Source organism: Chlorocebus sabaeus, chromosome 10, assembly GCF_047675955.1.
Source record: "Chlorocebus sabaeus isolate Y175 chromosome 10, mChlSab1.0.hap1, whole genome shotgun sequence".
NCBI classification, from domain to species: domain Eukaryota; kingdom Metazoa; phylum Chordata; class Mammalia; order Primates; family Cercopithecidae; genus Chlorocebus; species Chlorocebus sabaeus.
This window is the reverse complement of record NC_132913.1, coordinates 79,318,964-79,344,837: the sequence shown is the minus strand read 5'-3', so window position 1 is coordinate 79,344,837 and position 25,874 is coordinate 79,318,964. Positions and strand designations below refer to the sequence as shown.

Sequence of the window (25,874 nt, the reverse complement as noted above, 5' to 3'; positions counted from 1 at the left end):
AATATTTATTTGATTACAACTTCTCAGAAACTTTGTTAAGCAATTGATATGCATTTAGTGACTACAGTCTTGAGTCATTATCTCCATTTTCACAGGTGAGGATTCTTAAGCTTGGGAAAGTGAAGTAGCCCAGTGCCATCCAGCTAGTAAATACACCTCATTAAATACAGGTCTATCTAATACCAAGTTCCAACCTGTAGTCACATTCTCCATCTGCTTTTATTATTATTAGACATAATTTCAATATGTGGCCATCAGTCTCTTTCCCAGCAATAGTTCCCTCTCTTCAAAATGTGATTCTGTTTTTTGAAACTTCTGGGACCACCCAGGGCAAGAGTTTCGCAGCTCAGTTTTCCTTTGGTTGGCTATTTGTTGTCTTAATCTATTTCTGATCAGTAAGGCCCAGTATTCCCAAGACCTTCCCCATGTAATGGGCCAACTTCTATGTTTTGCATCCTTATAAAGAGATCGATACTAATGGCAACTAAGCTTTTTCCGCATGCAAGATAAGCCTAGCCACCCTGGAAAACCTGAGTGCAGTCCTGGGTAATACTTCCGGAGAATGGCATTATTCATTCCTCCTAGATTTCAAAACTAAAAGGATTATCCACTCTAAGTTTAAAAAAGAAACACAAAAAAAGTCACCTGAGACCTGAGTAATGACATGGGAGACTTACTAGCCTTGCCAGTCAATGCTTTTCTACCCTTTGAATAGAGGGTTTAATTTTTCAATGCATTTTCACATCTTTTACCTCATATTTTTCTCTCACAACTCAGTCATTCCTGCACTGCAGTTTCCTTACAGATAAAATACTTGTAATCAAGTTCCATCAAAAGGAGTGAAATGAGAGTTAATGAGTAAATGGGCTTAAAGTATCATAAGCATCTTGAATGAAAGGTACACACTGTTTTTACTGTTATTAATATAATGCAGTTCATCCATTACGGATCTGACAGGGAGCACAGACAGCAGCTCTGACCTCATTTACTGGCCAGGCCAGAGAGGGTCTGCATAATGGCCCCAGAGAAAGACACCCTCAAGAGAAACAAAAAAACCACAGTCAAGGTCCAAAATAACCCAGAAAGCCAGCCTCACTGCAGTGCAGTTGGGTGCTTTGAAACTAACTAGGAATATTGTGTGGTCAAAATACGGAATGGACAGCGAGTCAAGGACCTTGGGAGAGGAATAAGTGACAGCCATGTTTAATAGATGAAACAAAATCTAGTGAAATTAGAGGGCAGCCACAAACCAGACACATGAATAAGTAATTTGCTAGCTGCCAGGTTCTGCATTCTCACACTCCGGCAGATGACAAGGCACTTCTAAATACACAGAGAAGCTTATTTAACTCATTGCAGATCATCCTTGGAAGAGCAATTTCAAGTGAGGCAGGGAATTAAATTAATGTCAAACCCCCCGAAAATATTGATGAGATAGTTATAAATGTATATGAGTGGTCTTAAATGCTACCTTTTACTGCTATAATTTAGGTTCCTTACTCCATCAAGTGGTCTTTAAAAATTATTTCCTATTTCTCTTCTATCTTATAATTCAGAGAGCTAAGGTTTTCAGTCAATGTTAATTTTCTTTGAAGGATTTTCAGAGGGTAGTATTACCACATACAGACCCCTGAAATTATTATTTTCGAGTAAGGCTGATTCTTTTTCTTTGTAGCCTAGAAGAAAAGAGATCTATGTAATCGCAGTGTCAAAATGTCAAAAGACTGAGATAGGTTGAGAAAAAGAAGAAGAAAAGAAAAGAAAATACAAAAAACCTTAAAGGCATTCGTGCAGGCCTCAGCTTTACAAATCCTTGGCTCACATAAAATACTTGTGACATGCTATAATTAACTAGTTACTCCTCTCGGAATGAATAATAATGCAATTATTTGCCAAAAGCAGTGAAGGGATAGTTTCTGTTTTCAAAAATGTGTGCTTTTCATTTCTGTAGAAAGAAAAACCCTTGATTAATTTACATATGCTGCTAAAGTGACCTGCAGTTTCACCATTACATTATATGATAATTGCTACCTTTTTTCTTTTTTCTTTTTTAATCTTTAAAACGTATTTTTTAATTATTTATTTATTTAGAGACAAGGACTCACTATTTTGCCCAGGCTGCTCTCAAATTCCTAACCTCAAGTGATCTTTCTCCCTCAGCCGCCTGAGTGGCTGGGACTACAGACATACACCACTGCACCTGGCTCTTCTGTCACCTTTTTATCAGAGCCTTATGTTTTTCAGTGGTTTAATGCAGCAATAAACTGACAAGTTGCTATCATGTTCAAATTATATTGGTGCCTGAAACTGTACCCAAATACCACAAATGAGAAGTAGTAGCCTGCCTGGTGAAAACATTTTCTTGTCCCAGTTGGACTTTGATGCCATCGAGATTACTAACTGCTTGTTCCCTGTTTCCTTTGTCTGTGGAAACACAAATAAAAGGAGGACAGTGAGCCTTAGTTCTTCAAGAACCACCTCTCCTTTGGAGACCCCACATCTGCCAAGTAGCACAAAGTTGTCTCTCCTAGGTGTTAATATATAACACACAGTTAATATACAACACAATGAATATTTTCAACTCCTTCAACACCATCCGCCATTCTCTCAGTAATTTATTCAACAACCATCTATTGAAGATGTTTGTAATGCACTGTACTAGGTACCAGGATGTCAAAGGTAAGTAAAACACCTTGCCCTTGAGAAGGTTTCAGAAAGGTAGAGGTATAAACAAGTAAACAGGCAAATTACCAATACAGTAAATGCACCATGGAGGTGAGTGTGAACCTCCCACCCCCAACACACACACATTTTTTCACTCATATAAACACACAAAACCCCCTCTACCCCATGAATGTAAACTTCCCAAAATGCCTCTTTGAAAGTTTTGAAGCAGACACTTGGAAAAAAATTAATGCTAAAACCCTCTAATTTTGTAATTTCAGTAGAGTCCGTTGAGCTATACATTTGTGTGTGTGTGTGTGTGTATTTGTGTGTAAATATTTGTTTTCATGTGGATCTTTATATAGCATTTTATTTAAGGATAAAATATTTTGAGCAACTGATGCTTTAGATAGTCAGGTTAACCTAACACCCATAAAATTAGTTACTAATTCTAAAACCAGGTTTTAGTTTGCAATGTCTTAAAACTAACATTCACTGATATATCCCAGTGATACACAAAAAGTCTGGACTGCTTGTTTGAGAAGACAAGGACCAAGAGTCAATACGATTTAAATTCATAAAATCATGATACCTATTCCAAGAGCAGACATAGCCTTGTTTTCCAAATCCTACTTACTCAAAGGATTCCTTTAATCAGTGAATGATAGGAATTTGGGTCTGTGATAGGAGTTTGGGTCTGTCTTTCCTTGTACTTTCAGTATGTAGAACAGGGCAGGCTCTGGCATCAGACTGCCTAGATTTTAATTTAGGCTCTTCCATTTGCAAGCTGTGAGATTTCTCCAAGTCTCAATTTTCTTATCTGTAAGATGGGCATAGTAATAGTAACTTTTAGAATAGCAACCTTTCTTTAAGAATGTAAAATTGTTAGTGTATTCATTCATTTCGTTTAGCTATCTATTCAACATGTAGTTATTGAAAGTTTCATGTGTGCAAGGTATTGGGCCCGTTGGGGAATGCAGAGATAATTCAATCACTGCAAATAGAGATCAAGATGGACTTGGAGTTTCAGACTGTGGTCCTGGAATCCTGCATGTTTTTCTAATTGAGTAAGCTTAATAGACATAGATACATGGAATACAGTAAATAATGATTATGTAATCAGAGTTTACTGGTCTTTCAAAAACATAGAAATGGTAGGTCCTTGGTAATCCAGTCACAACATTTCCTTTTCCCCAAGCTTCATCGTTTTTGTGTTTTGTTTTGTTTTGTTTTTGAAACAGAGTCCCATTCTGTTGCCCAGGCTGGAGTGTAATGGTGGGATCTCAGCTCACTGCAACCTCCACCTCTCCCATTCAAGTGATTCTCCTGCCTCAGCCTCTGAGTAGCTGGAATTACAGGTGCCCACCAGCACATCTGGCTAATTTTTGTATTTTTAGTAGAGTTAGTGTTTCACCGTATTGGCCAGGCTGGTCTCGAACTCCTGATCTCAGGCTATCTGCCCACCTTGGCCTCCCAGGGTGCTGGGATTACAGGCATGAGCCACCATGCCTGGCCAGCTTATTGTTTTCAAGCCATTTTAGCAAATCTTTGAATTTTCTTCCACTTATTCACAAAAATAAAAATATTCTCCATAGATTTCCAATTTCCAATGATTGCTGAGAGCCATATGAAGTATTTTTAAAATGTACTCTTGCATTTATTTAATATATGCAAGTATATAGAGTAGGGAGCAAAGATGGAGGTTAATGATGAGGATATGCAATTGAGAAAAAGACCAATATAATCCATGCTTTCCTGAAGCTTATATCCCAGGGAAACTCACCTCAAGGAATGAATCTATGTTCTCCTCTTGGGCTGAGAATAAAAACATCAACCGTCTATACCTGTTTCTTAGCTATTCCATGAAAGGCTTTATTTGCAGCAACAAGAGCCAGGAATTTCGAGAGGAAACAAATCTTGAAAGGAGGCCTTGAGTGAGCAATGCTAAGAAAGAAAGGGGGAGAGGATGTCAGCAGCAGAAAAGCTGTGGGACTAAAATAAGATTAGTCAAACTGAAAATAAATAAATAAATAAATAAATAAATAAATAAATACACCAACTGGAGAATCTTTTAAAATATTCCACACAATTTTTCAATTTGGTGTTAAAGGTTAAGTGAATTTTTCACTGAAACATTGATTCTAACCAGTCCAGTTCAATCAAATGTTATCTTTCTATCTGTATTAGTCCATTTTCACACTACTGATAAAGACATACCCAATACTGGGCAATTTACAAAAGAAAGAGGTTTAATGGACTCACAGTTCCAAGTGGGTAGGGAGGCCTCACAATCATAGCAAAAAGTGAAAGGTGTGGCAGCAGACAAGAGAAGAGAGCTTGTGTAGGGAAATTTCCCTTTATGAAACCATCAGATCTCTTGAGACTTATTCACTATCATGAGAACAGCAAGGGAAATACCTGCCCCCATGATTCAATTGTCTCCTACCAGGTCGCTACCACAACACATAGGAATTATGGGAGCTACAATTCAAGATGAAATTTGGGTGGATACACAGCCAAACCATATCACCGTATCTATTCCTTTTGCACCATTTTGTCATGCAATCAAATGGGTTTCTGAACTGCCAATTAGTTTTTGTCTATACATATATATATATATATATATATATATTTAGAAATGTACTATATATATATTTCTAAATTTCTTTGGAGTTGATTTGGAGATACCTTCAAAGCCCTGATATCTTATCTAATTTACCATTTAGGTAGACAAATGGCAGAACATACCTTTCTCTCTGTGTTTCTCCTGCTAAAAAACAACTTTATAGAAGACCTTGAAGGAGATAATTCCTAGAGTCTAACACAACAACAAACAGTCAGAATCTAAACTGGTTTGAAGGCAAAAGAAGCTACCTTTTTAAAAATGCAAATGTCAACCTCCCCAGTCCTTTTTTATTTAATATAATGATTAAGGCTTGGCCTACAAAGCCACTTATCCACATCCACTCTGTAAGAACCAGAAGCTCTTTGAACACATAGGCAGCTCCTGATCTCAGGTTTTCAGATGCCAAGAGTCAACTGAGGTAGCAATGTCATGTTCCAGTAGCTTGTGATCACATGGCAACATCGAAGCTGAGGTAGGAACACCACTCCTCGATGAGTTAAGTGTTTAGAGATGGTTGCCATCTGTTCTAGCTATTTGTTCCTAAATAGGTAAATGTAAGAATAACCAGGCATTCCTACAGCAATTCTCTTACAAAAAAAAAAAAAAAAAAGTTCATTAGCACATTTTCTGCCAGCATTTTTAAACAGCAATCTAGGTAATTCTGACACAGATGGTCTAAGGGCTACACTCTGAGATGCACTGGTGTGTAGACAAACCCTCTCTCACTCAATCAACAGACTGATCAAGCAGTGATTCCCAGGAATTGAGTCTGGTGCCAGGATGACTACTTAAGAATATAGAATGTTAGAAGCTACCCTAGATTTACGAGAGCCCAGAAATCTGCTTATGAATCCGTATACTTAAAAGTTCTCCAGGAGATTGTAATAACACAGTCTGTGGTATTAGAGAGAAGGGGTTGGGTTTTAGCTTACTAAATCTATGAGTGGGTCCTTATTCCACAATTTACCAGTGTCTAACCTTATGTAATATCTTTGGTCTGTGAAACAGCTATTGTGAGGATTAAATAAAGCAATACATGTTGAGAGTCTAGCATGTAGTAACCTGCTTGCCATTGTATGCCTAGCTCTCAGTAAGATATACAGAAGTAAAAATGTATGCTTCATGACTTTGGGAAACATATAATCTATTTATAAAACAACATAAATATTAATAAAAATGTGAAATACGAGTTTATATTCTAAAGCTGTAACATGGTTGTACACACACACCAAAAAGCACACAAGACCCAATATTCAGAATAATACAATAGAGAAGTATAATGACATAGGAACAATCATGTAAAATTTTCTTTAAAATGTTTAATTCTTCTTTAGGTAACCTAATTCTCATTAAATCACCGAATTTTTATTTAGATTATAGAAAAATATTAACATCATGAGTGGCAATCAACTTGTATTTATTATTTGATTATTTAAAATGAGGGGTAGAAAAATAGCACTGTATACCTGGGAAGGGGTTTCATAGGATATGCCTAAAGGGGCCCAAGACAACCCTGAAATTTTATACAGAAGCGTTGTTTATATGAACATGGATATTTCTGGGGACAGATCTATAGCTTTCATTTTTCCAAAGGGTTTTGTGGCCACCCCCCCAAAATGTTAAGGACAACTGAAGATTACCATTTAGTACATTTTATGTACATCCTTATTTATGCCAAGGAAATATAACTCCTGATTGCATGCCCAATAATTTACTTGTTTGCTTTCTCTGACCTGTCCTCTGAGTCAGTTTTCCACAAGCTTTAACCAGTCAAATATCCCAAAAAAAGAAGAAAGAGTAAGATTCAATTTAAGAAAACTCTAAAGCAGAGTTTCGTGACTACCTCAGCCTATTCCTATTCTGCAGACATCAGCATGGAAATTTATGTACATGTTTTTAAAGTTCCAGGGCAGAGATTAACTCATGATCATTTTTGAGTTTTTCCTTTTCATTTTTTATCCATTGCTCAGTTGTTTGAATTATTTTCTATTAGTTCTGTGTTTCTTTTCTTCTCAGGTAGGAAAGTGAAGGAACTTCCCTGGAAGGATACAATTCAATTTTGTCAACTTGCATTTTGTCAACTTAGCAATTCTTTCATTTGTATTTTATTTATAATGCGGTAACAACACTATTGATATTACATGTTTTTATTTCTCTGGTTTTTTTAGGTGTGTGTGTAATATTGACTGTTCTCAAACCAACTTCAATCCCCTCTGTGCTTCTGATGGGAAATCTTATGATAATGCATGTCAAATCAAAGAAGCATCGTGTCAGAAACAGGAGAAAATTGAAGTCATGTCTTTGGGTCGATGTCAAGGTAACGTTCATACCAAAATTCATTTCGAAGAATGTTTTTAGTCTTTGTGCAAAAATGAAAAGTGAAGAAAACTCCTTATTAGGCAGCTATTCCATTTTCAAAATGCAGTTCTTATTTACAATGGATCGTAGAGTCTACTGTAGCATTTTTGTCAATTATAGGATTTTGAGGGGCTCTCAGCAACCGTCCAGATCTGTCTCTATACAATGGAACTGTATTGTCACAATGCCATAAACATAGAAGCTAATATTCACAAAATAGCAGACAATTTTCTTGCAAAGGGAAAAAAGAAAGTCAAAGACATTTTTAAAACGAATCTAAGAATTTATTAGACATCCTTGAAACTAAAAGCAAATCACTTCATTTTTATGTATTGATTCAGTACAAATATTTAAAATGCATTTTTAAAAGCAAGAGGTACTAGAATGTTCTATTTTCTTTCTTGTTCAGAAACAAGCATTTTCTTAGTTTTTGATTTGCTACTCCTTTGCCCAATTTTTCTCAGTTATAATTATGAATCTTCTTCTTTTCTCAAACTTTAGAAAGCTCTCTTCATTTTACTATTTGCTCTCAAACAGAAATTGAGATTGTAAATCTTAGTATACAGGTTGCTTAGAACTCCAGTTGTAAAAATTCCTTAATTGCAATGAAGATATTGTTGGAGGAAATATATAAGTTTCATATTAGATATTTAGGAAACAGTTAATCAATGTGTATTGTTAATTTTTTAACACAGATAACACAACTACAACTACTAAGTCTGAAGATGGGCATTATGCAAGAACAGATTATGCAGGTACATAATATTTTCTTTTACAAAATGTGAGCTCTTCTATTAAAAGAGTCCTGGGAAATGGTTGTTCACCACTTATTCCAAAGTGAAACTTGCAAGACTTCTAACATGTGCTAGTCTTCTCTTGCCTAGTTCAAGCTTTCATTAGGCAAGAGTAATTTTTTGTTCAAGCAAAGAAGACATACTTTTTTTTGCCAGAGTTAAAGCAATTGTCAAAAATGTCACTAAGACATAATTAGCTTGTTTTGACTGTGCAAATGGTACAAATAACAAAACATTCATCAAATTAATGGCATCAGTGGAAATCAATGCAATTTTTGGCAATATATTGTAATAAATGCAAGTGTTCTTATTTAAATTTTCGTAAAGGTCAACAATGAAAAGTTTGCTAGTCTCTAAAAGGCTAGAAAGGACAGCTACAAACAGTAATGCAGGTTGTCTTATTTAGATGCAAAGTTAAAAATGTATATATAGTTTTTTTAATAGTAAATTTCCTTAGCTTATTTTGAAACTAAAATGTAGTTTCTCAGACATGCAAAATTATAAAGCACCTTATATAAAAATATAAATCATATTTAGCAATTATTTCACTTTGAAGAATGTCTCTAGCTAATCTAACTTTTCTAAAGTGAGAAATAATTCATGTGTATGCAACTGAAATTTTAACAGATACTTAAATGTTATAGAAATTTGGGATAAAATATATAAATAATATTATATAGGTTGATAATGATATGTGAAGTTTTTAGGCAGAGCTTTTCATTTAGATATTAAGCAATCATAACTAGATTTATGGCAAATATTCAATCAAAAAGAGTAGTTTCTTATCTTTTAAAATATTTACTACCATCTATTCTTTCTTTCTTTCTGAAATTTTGTTTTCTTTAACAACAGGATAAATGTCTACGACACTGAAAAAAATTAGTTAATATACTTATAGACATCTGAAATCTCTTAGAATTTGGAAATAAAAGATATTTTAAACATTTCCCACATTTTATCTTAATGTTTTTCAATATGTAGATGGAATTTTTATGCACTATAAGACAGAAATTATCATGGACAATTATACATGGAAAAACATTGGCTCTACTATTATGTAGCCATTCCTAAAGTGTCCAGGAGAGATATTTACAGATGTTCCTTGAAAAGAATAGTTCAGTGGTCTATAAGTTTGGAAGAACTCATATAAACAAATGGATCTTCTACCCAGAACTTCTCACAGCTCTTTTGTTCATTATGAAATATTTAAGAGACATGCATCTTTTATTTATTTTACTTTTTGTTGTGGAGAGTTTCAAATAAAGGTAAAATACACAAATGTAGGCTCTATAGCATACTGAACCCACAAGTACTCATCATTCAAGCCCAGTAACACCAACCCGTGGCTAACCCATCCCTGTCCTCACCCCTATCTTTTTCCTCTATTTTCATAATATGTGTAAGCAAATCCTGGAAATTTCATCATTTCATTCACAAATAGCATGCATCTTTAAAAAAATCAATAATTTTTTAACAAAATTACAATACTATAATCATATCTAATAAAATTATAAATAGTTCCTTATAATACACAGCTTTTAACAAAGTTGTTTGATAACACATTTTGCAGCATGTTTTGCAGTATTAATGTTTCCAAGAATGTACATTGTGATATGCTGATCCACAGAAATATTATTAAAAATAATAAAAGATAATGAAAAATCAAAATCTGAGGCTAATTGTATATATTTTAAATTTTAAATGAAAACAAATTTACATTGTTTATATTTTTATAAACAATTATTATATTTTGATGGTGTTATAAGCCACTGCTACTAACTGCAATTAAAATACCTTTATTCCTACTTTGCAAACTAATTCATTTGGAAAAATCTTCAAAAATGTAGAATTTATGCATACCTTCTTTAGTGAACCATCCGTCTTTGTACTCATTGAAAAATCAAGCCTCTCCCTGAGAATTTTGTTCCTGAAACAAAGAACTCTTCAAGTTGATCTGTGTCACTGTACAAATATATATGCATTTATAAAATTGTTCCCATAAATATCTTGAGAGATTCTACTGGTCTCTCAAAGTCATTTATATTGCATGTTAACATTTTGCCCATTTCAAAGAGATTTGATAATTGAATTTTTATTCCAAAAAGTATTTATATATGGTTTTGGTTTTAAACAGATTATCTCTAATGTTGAGTGTCACTGTTCTTAATTGGCATGTTTTTCCTATCTTATTACTTTATTGGGTATCGGAAGAAAAAAAATGCATTTTTAATACATGCAAATTAAAATTCTTCTGTCACTCAGTGTAGTCCAGGATCTTCTAGTTTGATGTCAGATTTATCCTGAAAACTCTTAAAGAAAAACTTTTAAGATAAAAGTAAATTTTAAAAATACATGTTTGTTGAAATCCAAGTTTAAGACAGGAACAAAGATGTCAATTGAAGCTTGTAATTCCTGGTTAAACACTGATTGCAAACTTCAAGATTCTCAAGACATTTATTTTAGATATATTTATCTTCATTAATGGTTTCATTAGAATACAATATACACCCTCTTTAGAAATCATTTAAGTAATAGTCATGTTCCTCAACATTTCCAAGCTTCCAATAGTATTTAGTTTCCTGAATTTGGGAACATGAACTTTGGAAAAAAATAAAAGGAACCAAATAGAGAGTCTATGTGTCATTGTCCTCTTAATTTCTATTTCACATGCTAAAATCTGTCCAAGGAGGGAAAACAGGAACTGTGTGACTCCTGTCCCTCAAAGTTTGCTGTGTGCTCACAGCTCATTTAATGTCATAGCCACTTCCTATGTTAGACACACATTCACGGACTCTCCCACCAGAGGGAAGTAAGGATCTAACACACTCTTATTTTTGCCTTATATGTCATTAATACTATAGATTAAAAACCCTTATTTATCTCTCCCAGTTTTTTGTTTGAGCCTACTTTAAGAGTCATTAATACAGGAACACATGTTTCTGATTAGAAAATGGAGATCTTCTTGAAAGAAAGCCTAACTCTTAAAATAAATTAATTGTATCTCATTTTTAATATCAGTTAAAAGAGATCCCAGCAAGGATCAGCAGGAGGTGAATTACCAAAATGTGCAAAAAATGCAAATGAAGGGAGCAATGCCTTCAACAAGACTAATATGTACAGTATACTAGAGTGTGGCAGACTTGCTCAGAGACTGAATTCCATGATCCTCAAAGGCACATAAGTGTAGTCGGCACCAGGAAACCAAAGAATTTGCTCAATCATCCCTGCCGGTATTACTTTCTGGTTGCATCTGATTTGGGTCTCTATTCTACCCTCTGTCCTTTAATGAGACCCAAGGCATTACTGAGTTTTGAATAAAGGGCTTTGGATCTCTTCATTTCAAAGCCCAGTGACAGGATACCTGTCAAATGAGCTAAACAGGCCATTTAATGTTATTCTCCCTTCATCACTATAAGACTTGGGCTTAGATTTAAGTCTGTCTGTACACCCACAGAAAGATTCAGGGAACACAGATTTTACAAACCCACGAAGCTAGGACTTTCCAGGCTTTTCATTGTTTTAAATTGCTAAAATTAAACTGTCCTTTGGGAAGTTTTTAAATAGCAAATGTTTTACACCTCTTGAAATTTGCAACATTTTCTTTCATATATATGTGTATATATGTGTGTGTGTGTGTATATATACCCCTCATGTCTTCTAATGGAAAAAAAAATGAAGTTCAACTATTTGTTTTTCTTTATCCAGTATACATGTATATTTTCTGATTGTGTTTTCTGTCTAAAAGTTTGTTCATGCTTCAAAAAAAAGGGCTATATTTTTTCCAGTAAAAATGTACTTAATTTTATAAGTTGTTAGATACTTTATAAAATGAAGTCAGATGATATTGGTTTTAATTATCTAGAAAATAAAATGTTTTTTATTTTATGACATCCTATACCAGTTTTCAGAGTTTGCAGTGTTTTATAGTTAAAATACATTTGTATTTTTCTTCCATATTGTTTAAATTGAGATTGTTTAAATAGAAATTGAAAACATGAAATCAGAATTGTTAAAGAAAATAAATATACCAACAGCATAGACTATTACAGTTACTGCATTTAGCCCTAAGTTTCTTTGCAACCAACACAAAAGAAGAAATTATGGTTGAATCAATTCATTCAACAAATATTTGCAGAGTCACTGCAACATGAAAGCCCCTGTCCTGGGGTTTACAAAGGTGAACAAATCAATATAGGTATCTGCTAAATGAAACTTAGATTTTTATTGTCTGATAAAAAAGAAACAAAAAATAAGTTCAGAGATGAAAGACAAAGTTTCTCTATGTTAAATTGTAAAGGAACTATTTAGCATAGATCTTTCTATGAAGCATCACCGAAAAACATAAAATGAATAAAATCTTCAACAATGATTTTTACAAAATATGCCAAGAGGCTCTCCGTATGGCTGGGAATTTTTAAAATCAATTTTTGACAACATCCTAGAGCATAGAATTAAAATATGTATAACTCAAGGACAGTGTTTCTATGACAGACTAAAGTAATGACTTTCATTTATGGGTATTTCCAAATTGGAAAAAGTAAATAAATTACAGAGGAAATGGCTATGAGGAGGAACATGTTTAGCTTATTTTCGTCATGTATACATAGGTTAAACAGGAACAGGAGTAAAGTTAAGATAAAGACTATGCTGGATTATAGTATGTATGTGGGGACAAGATATTTCCCCTGCTTTTAGTAGCTGTTCATGAAAAACGTTAAGTCCTGGATTTCATGTCCTCAGAAGGGAGACAGGGCCTCCCTAGCTCTGAGGGTAGCTACAGGCCTGCGTCGAGTTCCTGTGTTTACTTGTTGAACATTATACTGTGGCAATTCATTATTTCTTGTAATATTTATTTTTAGGAAAATTTCCATTCCTTATCTTCAAGCAATCATTTATACATTAATCTCAGGTCTGAAATATGGAAGAAAGAAATCAGAAAAAGTTAAGCGAAATTCTATCCATCCTATTGGTAGTATTCCATCAACCCATTTTTCCACATTAAGAGGGAGCTGACCTCTGGAAAGGGTATCTAGATAGTTTAAGTGAGTTGTCCTAATAATTGTTCTCTGTAGAAGCCACTGCAATTTACAAAGCCTTTTCATATATACTGTCTCCTTCAGTCTTCACAACGGACATGTGAAAGAGATACTATATGCTTTTGACAGGTGAGATTTGAGGTTCAGGGAGATTAAGTAAAAAGAGTATGTGATAGAACTAAGGTTAAAACCATCATTGCTAATTCCAGAATCCAGCAAGTTTGAGAACCAGGGAAGAAGTGTCACTACCTAACAAGTCCCAGCTTTGGGACCGACTCTGCACCCTAAGGGTTCACCATTTGGCAGTTCCAGACGCAAAAATATTTCATCATGATGTTACGTTTTGTGAGATGCTCAAAAGAGTTACGTCTATATATTCTACACATCCTATAAGTGATATAATGTTTGCTTTTAAATTTTTCCTTGTTCTATTTCCTATTTTTCCACATAGGGAAAAGAAAGCAAGAGGAAAGTGTTTGCTACCGATTAATCCTGCATTAATAAAAAATAAACAAATAAAAATTTTAAAAAACAAAATAAAAATTTTTAGCCATATTTGATACATCATAGCTTTGCTAAGATTCACTCACATTGCTTCATGTGTTCTATGTCAACCCAGTAAAGCACCAAGTATACAAATACTAGAGGAAATAAAATTGAGTCTCAAAGAAGCTAAGTGGCTGAGCTGGAACGGGACACAGTATTTTGACATATTGACTGCCTACCTGTGTAAATAGGGTGCTTGCTTGATTTACCTAATATTTGCCTTGATTATGCCTCAACTCTACATATACAGGCATGAATATCAAATGATTTCATATCATATTTATAACATGAATTAATTCAGTAATGTGGCAAAAACCTGCATTTAAAATGGAAGCTTTTTCCATTTGCTCGTGAACACAAGGAGCACTTCACCAGAAACCATGTTTTGTCTGGGCCAATAATTTGATCTGTAGGAAATAAATAAATAGCAGCAAACGCAGACAGCAGCTTGTAGCACAAATATTGGTATCAACAGTGAAATAAATAAAAATGTTTGCCGAGGCTATTACAGTGCCACCAGACTAGCCTAGAATATTTAAGCCTAGGAAATGAATTAAGATGTCAAGATTTTTTCAAGATTTCTGAGGGAACGTGTCTCATTGCAAGTATTTTCCCCTCTGGGATTTACATTAGAGTACTGCAAAATTCATAAAGCTTTCTATGAACTCTAACTCACAATTTTTCCTGCTCTCTTGAACTTCTGTGCTTTAGTTGTTTTCCCCGTAAAATCATGTAGCCAGTCATCTGTAATATTATGTTATGTTCATGGTTATAGATAAACAGAGAAATGGTATTTGCAATACAGATGAAGATTTTCCACTGAAGAGTTGCCTTGGGCCCTGGTAGACACTCTGGAAAACTTTATATTTATGCGCCAGTTCATAAACGCATCCTGCATCATTTATGTGCACTTTTTCCTATTTGAAATGCTCCTTTCTGAAACAAATTGTTCACCTTGCAGTGTTACTTATCTACTCTTCTCTGCCATAAGTGTGCAGCAGCTGGTTTAGTGGTTGTAACCACAAGATTAGAGGGAACAGAGTTTAAACATTGGTCATGCTATCGTGGTGATTTAACCTTGTTAAATTAGTTGAAGCCTCAGTTTCTTGATCAGTTGAAGCCTCAGTTTCTTGATCTGTTTTAATGGAGATAAGTCTACTTCCAAAGGATTGAAGTTTAAATTAAAAGACATGATATAAGGCATTAACAAGCAAATTAACAAGCTAGCTATTGTTGTTACTTTCCTTTTGGTCTGAAAATGGAAGAGAATTGATTTTTTTTTTTTTTTTTTTTTTGAGGCGGAGTTTCGCTCTCTCGCCCAGGCTGGAGTGCAGTGGCCGGATCTCAGCTCACTGCAAGCTCCGCCTCCCGGGTTCACGCCATTCTCCTGCCTTGAGACTCCCGAGTAGCTGGGACTACAGGCGCCCGCCACCTCGCCCGGCTAGATTTTTGTATTTTTTAGTAGAGACGGGGTTTCACCGGGTTAGCCAGGATGGTCTTGATCTCCTGACCTTGTGATCCGCCCGTCTCGGCCTCCCAAAGTGCTGGGATTACAGGCTTGAGCCACCGCGCCCGGCCGAGAATTGATTTTTATGGGAAATAGAGCACATTTTATGGAATATAATCTGTCGGTATGATATGTGTTCAGAGTTTTTATACATATATTACCCTTTATGGACTCATACAATTACAAGAAGTTTCTGGATTATTTTTTCTGCCCAAGTCATGTAACAGCTTGTTGCAAGATACCTTGGCTGACTTTTTAATTCATCTATAAAGAAATATTTATTGAATACTTATTTATAAGTTTTCAGTACATTAACATGTCTAAATATTCACAAAGCAAATTTTCTGATTTTCCTCCAGTCAACATAATTTATGTATGGTATATTTAGATCACATAAAATATTAATAATATGATCATGAGATTATTACAACATGAAATTCAAATAGAAATTCAGTAGGAAGACATAGCTTATGACACAACTGCAGAATGATGACGTCATATGCTTTCCTCAATGTAACCTTTAAAGTCAATCGCTTCTACTCGAGTGCATATGTTTAGAGGACCTACATAGTCATTATTTTACAAAAGGAATGTGGTATATGGAAATTTATTTCTGTTTATGTAAAACATTATTTTCACTCAGAAATGTTAATGTTCATACGTCAGTAATTCACATACACACACCCCGCAAAGAGATCAAAACAAATGTTTTTAATGAACTCACAGTGAAGAAAAGACAGGTCTATTTAGCATGGAAGACAAAGAGATAAAAGCTATGTGAGTTCAGACATCTAGATAATTGCTAGTGAAAATGCCGTAATTCTCCACCTTAATTTATCTTTTTACCTCAAGTTTACATTATTTCCATTCCTAGGAAGAGTAGTGTAAGTGCAGGTAGAATGTATGAAGCTTAAAGAAGAGTAGGATATATCCCAATGCTCTGTATAATTTCCAGGCACAATGTTTTCCATAAACCTAGTAAATAGAATTTAAGCCATCTCAAACAAAAACAATGCACGTGCGCGTGCGCGCACACACACACACTCTATTCTGAGCACTTTGATTTGCTGCTTTTGTTAAAGAGTCTGATATGCCCCAAATATATAAGCCCACATTATTAAGAGCATTAAAAATGCAGTTCTCACATCTTAGTGATTTGAAACTATGTATAAACATTATCAACTAAAAATGTCTTAAAACATCTATAAAAGGCCGGGCACGGTGGCTCAAGCCTGTAATCCCAGCACTTTGGGAGGCAGAGACGGGCGGATCACAAGGTCAGGAGATCGAGACCATCCTGGCTAACACGGTGAAACCCCGTCTCTACTAAAAAAATACAACACACTAGCCGGGTGAGGTGGCGGGCGCCTGTAGTCCCAGCTACTCAGGAGGCTGAGGCAGGAGAATGGCGTAAACCCGGGAGGCGGAGCTTGCAGTGAGCTGAGATCCGGCCACTGCACTCCAGCCTGGGCGACAGAGCGAGACTCCGTCTCAAAAAAAAAAAAAAAAAAAAAAAAAATCTATAAAACAAAAATCTCTCAAAGAAGTGACATTTCTAAACAGCTATTTGTCTCATGGTTGTAGCTTGTTTTCTCCAGTTGTTCATTCAGAAAACACTTACACTTTTTCTTTTGAACTTGGATGTAATCAAAAGGAACCAAACTTGTGGACCAAACTCCAGGCATAACAAGAATGTAGAAATCAGTGCTAAGGCTTGAGGGAAGTGTGGCCTAGTAATCTAGGAACAGTAATGAGGATTAAGGAGGACAGTACTCCACCTGTGAGTCCTGAAGTGCAGGGGAGGAGGGTAGAAAATACAGCCACTTTGTGAGAGGGTGGAAGGGGGTTGGTATTCTCGGAAAAATCTAGTGTTTCACTATGCAGGAAGAAAGGTGAGAATTTCATAGAAGCATCTGAGGCTAGAAGGGAATTTGCCAATTCTGGAGCACAGTTCTGGGTGAGCTTTGGGAAGTTTTTGGAAGTTGGGGACAGAGAGATGAGCTTAATCGAGGGCCGAGAAGCAACAAGGGCAGCACATTGTGGGTGTGATGATTTGGTGCAAGATGGAGAATTGGACAGGATAATGCCAGAATTATACTTTGCATGTGACTAAATTCATGATCGAGGCAGGTATCGCTCTCAGTTGTAGACTCAGATATCTAAATTTTCACTCAGAAATGTTAATGTTCACAGACAATTTACATCCTCTGGACAGTGTCTTCTCTTCCTAGAGTTGAATTGCCTGAGAAGCCCAGTTATACTGAGGTTACTTGGTGAGCATAACAAGAGCGTATATTCTTTCAATGTTTAAGGCATCGAGCTAAAACAGCCTGATGCAAATGTCAACACAATAGAGATACCACTGCCGTCAAATTAGGATAAATAAGTGTTCTTGGCTAGGACTTCCTCCCCAACTGTCAGAACTTGCTCTAACATTCTTGACCTGACCATCCTTGGTCTAAGTTTCCATTTCTGGGTGGCCTCCCACCCAGTTCACCTGTTTTCTCAGATATAGTAAATTTAATCAGGATAAAATTGAGGCCTGGTCTCACAGAAGCCGTTTCATGACTTTAAGCCTGAGGTCCTCTGGGGTCTCTAGCTCAGTAGCCCCCAAGAAACGACCATTTTAGTGTATATCTCAGTCCTTATTGGATTCCCATTGTCCTTCTGCAATGGGAAACCTGCAAATGTTTTCACACAAAGTTAATTTTGAAAGGCATTTTTTAACACATAATTTAAAGAGGTTTGGCCAATAACAAAGAAAAGTGAATATTTTTTCCTATGGTAAATCAGCATGTATGCTAGCAAATGCCTTTTATGGTGACATTGTTAATGTTTAACTTAATAAAACACAGACAGAATGAATGTATTAATTATCCTGCATTTCTGCAGAGTTATTGATGCATTATCAATATTTGATAGCATTACATAATGTTCCTGTAAAATATATTTCACACGGTTTAAAAAAAAAAAACTCTGCCTTTAATCTTTCGCATTTTCTGAGGTTGAAAGCTGTGTGTGTCATACGTTAGAAAACTCGCTCCCAAAAGTATGTCTTTCAAAATTTCATTTACTAATGAAAATAAATGTCTGTTTAGCTAAAAACGTCAATATTTTTTTAAATATTCATAAAATGAAGACTAAAATCAAGCTCCATTTGTCCTCTAGAAATTAAGTATTCCAGAAAGACCATGTTATTAGTCTATAGACTTTAAACCAACAAGCGATCAGTGTTTTGTCAGGCAGTACACATCAAAATCCACTTCTGCAGATTGGCTGTTCATGTACTGTCAAAATTATTCTACAAATCCTGCACCACTGGATTTTTTTCCTATTTACTTTTCTGTTATTTAAAGAGCACCAGGAAATTTGAAGGTTTCCTATTGTTTGAAATAATCTCTGAGCTGTCCTCACACCCCTAGCCACTCACTCATTCCCTACAGCTGGCACGTGTGCCTTTGGTTATTGATTTTTGAGTTTTGATGAAATATAGCTATAAAGCATGAGAAACAACCAACAGGCAGACCAGGGAAACTTATCTGTAAGGTGGTTTTAATAAAGTGTCCACATTGTCTTCTCTATGTAGGAAAATTAAGAATAAGCCTAACATTCGATCAACAGTGATAGGCAACTATTAATGCTTATGTATCTAAGAAGATTGTCAGTGCTATATTCTAACTTTAAAGCTGTTTGTTTTCTGCAGCTTAGCATACTTCCGAGCTGTTCATCTTGCCATGAATTGATATGTACTCAGGAAACACAGCTAATTGTAATGTTATCCTAAGAAAACCATTATCATCTTCATTATAATCATGATTATCATCATCATTATAATCATCAGGAAAATAATACCACTGGAATAGGCTCATTTTAGTTCATTCCAAAATCACCTAGAAATTATATGTGTGTTATCTGTTGTTTTGGATTCTCTACAAGGCTATTCTCCAATGACATGGATAATCATATTTTTAATTTCATTTGGATTTTAGAGCCAATGACTTACAAATAGCATTTTGTAGGAGAAAGAGCTTGGAGTAGGATGCAGAACTTTTGACTTAGTCTCGTCTCTATTCTAATTCACCTAAATTTAGTTACTTAGCCTCTCAGAACCTGTTTTCTCATCAGTAACATTTGAAAATAAGATTAACCAGCCTGGGCAACATGGTGAAATCCTGTCTGTACAAAAAATACAAAAATTATCTGGGTGTGGTGGCATGTGCCTGTAGTCCCAGCTATTCAGGAGGCTAAAGTGATAGGCTAGCTTGAGTCCCAGAGGCCAAGGGTGCAGTGAGCCAAGATCATGCCACTGTACTCCAGCCTGAATAACAGAGTGAGACTCTGTCTCAAAAAAAAAAAAAAAAAAAAAGTAAAAAGAAAGTAAGATTATGATGTTGTCTTTCCAACTTTTGAGTTCTATAACAAAGTATATAGCTTTAGTTCAGAAATCGTGATTGAGGGGCAATTGTTGACCATCACCTTATGGCAGCAGTTCTCAACTGGAGCAATTTTGCCTCTACCAACCTTCCTCCTCCTCACTTCCCTGGCACCTCCTATTCAGGGGACATTGGCAATATCTGAAGACATTTTTGATTATCTGGGGAAGGGACAGGAGTAAGTACTGCTGGCATCTAGTGGGTAGAGGCTGTGTATTGTAGCATATACGGCTGTACATTGTAGGATATACGGCTGTACATCCTACAATGCACAGAACAACATTATCCAGCCAGAATGCCAATCGTGTTGTGTTTAAAATCCTGCTTTTTGGTGCTAGAGATTAGGGAAAAGTACATATTAGATGAGGTCTAGAAGTTAGGAGGCATTGTGGAGTACAGAGTTGGCCTGCCTAATCATTCCTTAATTCTCCCATTCCCCAAAAGGAGATAAAATCCCACCAAGGTTCTTTTCATCTTGCTGCTTCAAACACATACATCTACCCCACTTTTTTTCTTTTTTTAGGCAGAGTCTCACTCTGTCACCCAGGCTGGAGTGCAGTGGCACAATGTCAGCTCACTGCAACCTCTGCCTCCCTGGTTCTAGCGATTCTCCTGCCTCAGCCTCCTGAGTAGCTGGGATTACAGGCATGCACCACCATGCCTGGCTAATTTTTGTATTTTTAATAGAGACAGGGTTTCACCATGTTAGTCAGGCTGGTCTCCAACTCCTCACCTCGTGATCTGCCCACCTTGGCCTCCCAAAATGCTGGGATTACAGACTTGAGCTACCACACTCAGCCCCGCTTAAAAAAATAAATAAATAAAATTAAAAAATGATAGTTGTCCCAAAATAGAAATGTGAGGTTTCACAAACAAGAAGCAATATCTGTCTCTACAAAGGCTCATTAGAATGATGAAAATTCTTCTGGCTCAAGAAGTTGTTTTTCTTTTAGTTATAGGTTATTGAGGAAAGTCTCATAGACATAATTGGATCGCTTATCTTATTCAGTATTCCTAACTAGTATTTGCATAACTTGGGTCCCTGCTTCTCTTCTGTTCAAAGCTATGTCATCCTTTTGTTCATTTTAGCGACTTCTTACAAATTTTGACTAAATTACTGAGCCAAACACTGACTGTTTGAAAGACTGTTTAATGATGATTTTTAAGGAGGCAATAGCAACCATTTCAAAGCTTCCTTTTATCTGGGCACTTCTTTATACATTTTTGTAAGCTTTGGCTCATAGAAATATATTTAAAACCAACTGGTTAAATTCTATTAAAACACTCAATGGCAATAAACACTCAATGGTAATTTTTAAAACTGTTGTGTTGTTCGTGGAACAAAATGTTTGGCATGCCATTAGAACTGAAGTATTCATGAAAACTTTCATAGCTCAAAGAGACCGGGAACCTGAAGAGGTTCTTAAATGGCAACTTAGTACCCAGCTACACTGTGTCACATTCTTCTGGGTAGGACAGGAATGTGCAATACTGTTAGGTGGCTCCCAGCAACAGACCCTCCTTGGAACAAGAATAGACCTGACTGTATTGGTGTGCTGTCTTACCTGCCGAAATAAAGTTATTGGTCTTGCAACAAGGACAATGAGGATATTTGTTTAAAAAGACAGCTTGAAAAAATAGCAAAGACAACAGGAAATGATAAACGAGCAAGGCTTTGCTACAGTAATTACTGTAGTATTGAAACAAATGAATAACTTTCACAGCAATGTTATTTTCTGTCTTAGATTGTACTACTACCTATTCATACAGTATGTGCACCATTCCTCTTTTACTGGGAAAAGTAAGGAGGAGTACCTCTAAGAAGGAGGAGTTGGTTAATAAATTGATAAATTTGTGTTAATGTTTCAGAAAACTTACAATGTTTTGTGAAAACAGACTATCTATCTCTGAAAGATGGAACAGTTGTTTTATTTTTTATCTTCACTAGTTTTATGCTAAAAGTCATTAGAAGAAAAACTGAGGTAACTCCCTCTGATATAGACTGGTGAAATAATATATAATTATTTATAATCTATTTTTGTGAATGTTATTCTATATGTGATTTGTTCCTACTGAAATGTTTTGGTTTTGTGAAAAATACATGGGACAAATTATCAAAAAAACTAAATTCTATACCTAGCTGCTAAATTTATAAATGTTATATAACTTCTCTGAGGATCTGTAAAATAAAGATTTTATCTATATCTCTTTTTTTTTTCCTTTTTCCTATGTTTCAGATATGAAAGCCCTTTGTGAGATATAACTCACTATGGAATTGTAAGAGATTATTATTGACAACGATTTAGGATATGGATATGCCTCATTCTAAGTGTTTTTCATATTGTCATAAAATTTGTATTTTCTAGATAGAAGTAATTGTTTCATTTGGATAGCATAATCTGATCTAATCTTAACAAAATTCAGACTGAAGATTTTCAATTCTACATTTTTATTTTCCCATTTTTGTGTATCAGTATATTAATTGGGTAATATTTTTAAAAATTAGATGATAAAGATGATGGACTCTTTTTTTTTGATGTATGTTTATATATACATAAAGCTTCAAATTTATGCTCCAAGTAGTTCTGTTCCCCACTGATTGGCTTAAATCTCATTCAAACTCCATTTCCCAAAAGCATAAGGGCTCTTTGGAGCAACTGTTCGTATTATTACAATGAGTTTCTTTTTTCCCCTCCCCTAATGTGTTTCTAAGTAATGGAAGAGTTTATTGGGCTCAACATGTTTAGACTGTTTCAGAATGTGAGCACATAGTATACTATGTTAGTCTAATATGATATTAGTTAGCCTTAGAAGAGAAATCTATTATATAATTTGAATGTAATAGTAATGCCAATTAAATTTATGAGTTTAAAATGTTAAGAGCATATTACAAACCCTATCATTCCTACATTTCATTCCCTCATTTCAGAGATTTCACTGAGTTTTTTTTCTCAATCAATAGAAACATAAACTTTTCCAGTATCATCAAAGGAAGGATTTTAAAGTTGTAGCTCTTGTTCTCTCTCTGGGTAAACAGAAAGTAAGGAAGTCACCAATGTAGTTACTGGTGTTCATGAAGATTAAATTCTAACCCCTCCCATCATATAAATGAGACTTTATCTTGCTTTTAAATTTATTTGGAGAAACTTAGATTAACCTTGGAAAAACAGATTTTCTAACTTTTCTTAATCACCTAATCCAGTAGCTAATGTCCCTTGTATAAAAAGGAAATTCATTTTTTTAATTAACATTTTTTCACTGGACTTGATTTCCAAGAGTGCCCTTTATTACTTTAAAAAGAAAAAGAAAAGAAAAAAAGAACTTACGAAGTTTACCTCCATAGCTTATGTTACCTTTAATTAACATAATATTTTCAGCAGATGGACTACTAGGGTTTAGCAGAATACATCTACAAACTATTATTCAACTTTGGATTACATGTTGAGCCTTGAAATAACATAGTTCATTCATTGCTGTATGTGACATTTTAAAAAGCTGAGCAAACAATATTATTCTTAGAAAAGAAGAGTTCTTTCTCACTGGATTCACCATTCAGAAACAATATTGAATTGATTTGAATCAAAATTGTCTCTAAAAACTTGAAATGAATACAAACATTAGGCAGATGATCTCACCTCTTATTTCCTGCTTTAGTCCTGTTCTGTTTCCTTTGAGTGGTTCTTAATATTCATTCAAATATTGTATGTCTTCAGATGTATCCCAGAGCCATAGTTTGCTCTCACTTTTGTCAGAGCCCAGGTTTACTGGGCTCTGTACTTCAGAGCTGTGCAAGGCTCCTATGCCCTGGGGTAGACCCCTCTTAATAAGAGGCATGTTATAATCGTTCTACCAGGCACTGTCATCTTACATGTCAAGAGTGCTTGTATATTTTACCACTATTTCTTCACCTGTAGAAAGCATATGGTGCTTTTAGGTGACTAAAGTTCTCCTGCCTTACCCTTCAGGCAAAATTCTTACATTCCTTGGAGTAACAAAGGTTCATATCCCTTTTTGCCCCAGGAGAAAAAAAAAAAAAGACTAAGATGCATCATTAATCATGCAAACTGTCTACTGCAACAGTGCCAAGAAAATGATCATCCTCATACTACCCATCAATATTCCTGACACCTGTCTAAAAACTCAGGTCATGCATATCCATCTGCCTTTGGAGAAGTGTCAATGTGCAAACATCCTTCCACTATTTTTAGGGTCATGTTAAAATTATTCACCACCTGCCTGTCAGTTCATCCAATTTGTCATATTATCCTGATCTACCAATGTCTATTATTGTTCATTCCTCTTTTGCATTGTGTTTCTAAAGCATTAGAGTGTAGGATGTTTTTGAAACTGTCAAATACAAGACAGTAGAATCCTACTGGAGGCCAGAGTTCCCACCAGTAAATTGCTACACTCTGTATCCCCTCATGCTTAAAAGAATATGCAGACATTTTGGGTTCCCATTTCTACTGCAAGCTCCACCTCAATCTCATTTCTGGTAAATGAATTATTGTTTCTAATGACTTTTATTATAAAATCCACCACATTTCTATCTTGGGAAATTGTTCTAAGAAGTTAAAAACACATCTTACAAATAAAGCAAACCTTTTAAAATTAAGGAGTCAAAGAAAAGCTGTTCTGATAAAACTGTCCATACTCAAATGCCTGGAAATATTATGGTATATTCAAAATTTAAAATGAAATGGAAATTTTGGTAGAAAAATATGATGTAGCATGAGAAACTCAAGCAATATATTGATATGTCTAATCCGTTATTAGTAAAACTCATAACTCCTAAAACTAGCTAGTCAGTCAAATTTGTTCACTGGTGTCAAGTCACTTTTTAACATTTGTATTTTACATCTAATGTAATTTTGAAACTAGTGTAACTTTCTCCATGATCTTTGATTTTTCTTTTCCTTTTTCTTTTTTTTTTTTTTTTTTTTTTTTTGGCCTGTTTTCATTGTCTTGGGCTAACACCTGTGAAACAGGTTACAATATCTTGGAACTGAGGCATTTCTATGTAGATGAGAAGATCTCAGAACGGAGATTTAATGCATCCTTGGTTCTACTTGTTGCTGTACACTAATCCTCAAGAAGACCTGTGTTAGGTATTGCAATTGACCATAACCTCCATGAGTCTTCGTATTCTTATCTGTAAATTACAGATCTCAGATAACCTCTAATGTCTGTTTCATATAATAGCCTACCTTTCTATTAATTTGAACAATAATGGCACATAAAGCCATGGACTGAAGTGCTCAGTCCTTGGTAAATAATGACTTTTCCCAGGATTTGCATAAATATATTAGAATCCTGAAAATGGGTAGCAAATTCAGAGTGTCTCCTCAGAATTGTTGTTGCCTTAGTCAACGTTGCTGGCCCAAACTCATCAAAATGGTAAATTGTAAGCCTAGAAAAGTACCAGTGATTTTCAGACAGTATCAAGTGACTTAAGTTTAACTGTGACATTCATAAAGTCACGTGTCCTGGTTCTTAGGCTTGCTGGTATCCAGGACTTCAGAGTGGCAGATATAACACAGCAACCTAAGACCTATGAAATCTACTCATGTGGAAGATGGAGGGGCTTAGGGAGCTTATGATTTAATTAGCTACTTGGGATCAGAATTTTAATTAGTAGGTTCCTTATGAGGATTGATAAATGTATTACCGATGCTGGTAATATTTGTTATGACTTTTTGGAAATAAGGAAATTCAGGGGCAAACTACACCCAAGCTTCTCTCTCTAACTTTATATTCAGAAACCCACGTTACTCAAACAAGTACACATATGCTAAATTATAATTATTCAAATAACTTTTATGGCAAACAGAAAATGAAGCATTAAGAATGCTAAAGTAGAAATAATAGAAACACATTTATTTTGCATTTACTTCATGTCACGCTTTATAC

General features: G+C 35.1%; 1 protein-coding gene across 1 annotated transcript in view; it reads left to right on the top strand.

The window, feature by feature from the left end:
• The window catches only part of TMEFF2 (transmembrane protein with EGF like and two follistatin like domains 2), a 240,424-nt gene that overhangs the window by 182,082 nt on the left and 32,468 nt on the right, over positions 1-25,874 (top strand). The window contains exons 6-7 of the mRNA XM_007965699.3: positions 7,459-7,607; positions 8,344-8,403. Coding sequence (XP_007963890.1) covers positions 7,459-7,607; positions 8,344-8,403 — 209 coding nt within the window. The remainder of the gene's footprint in view (positions 1-7,458; positions 7,608-8,343; positions 8,404-25,874) is intronic.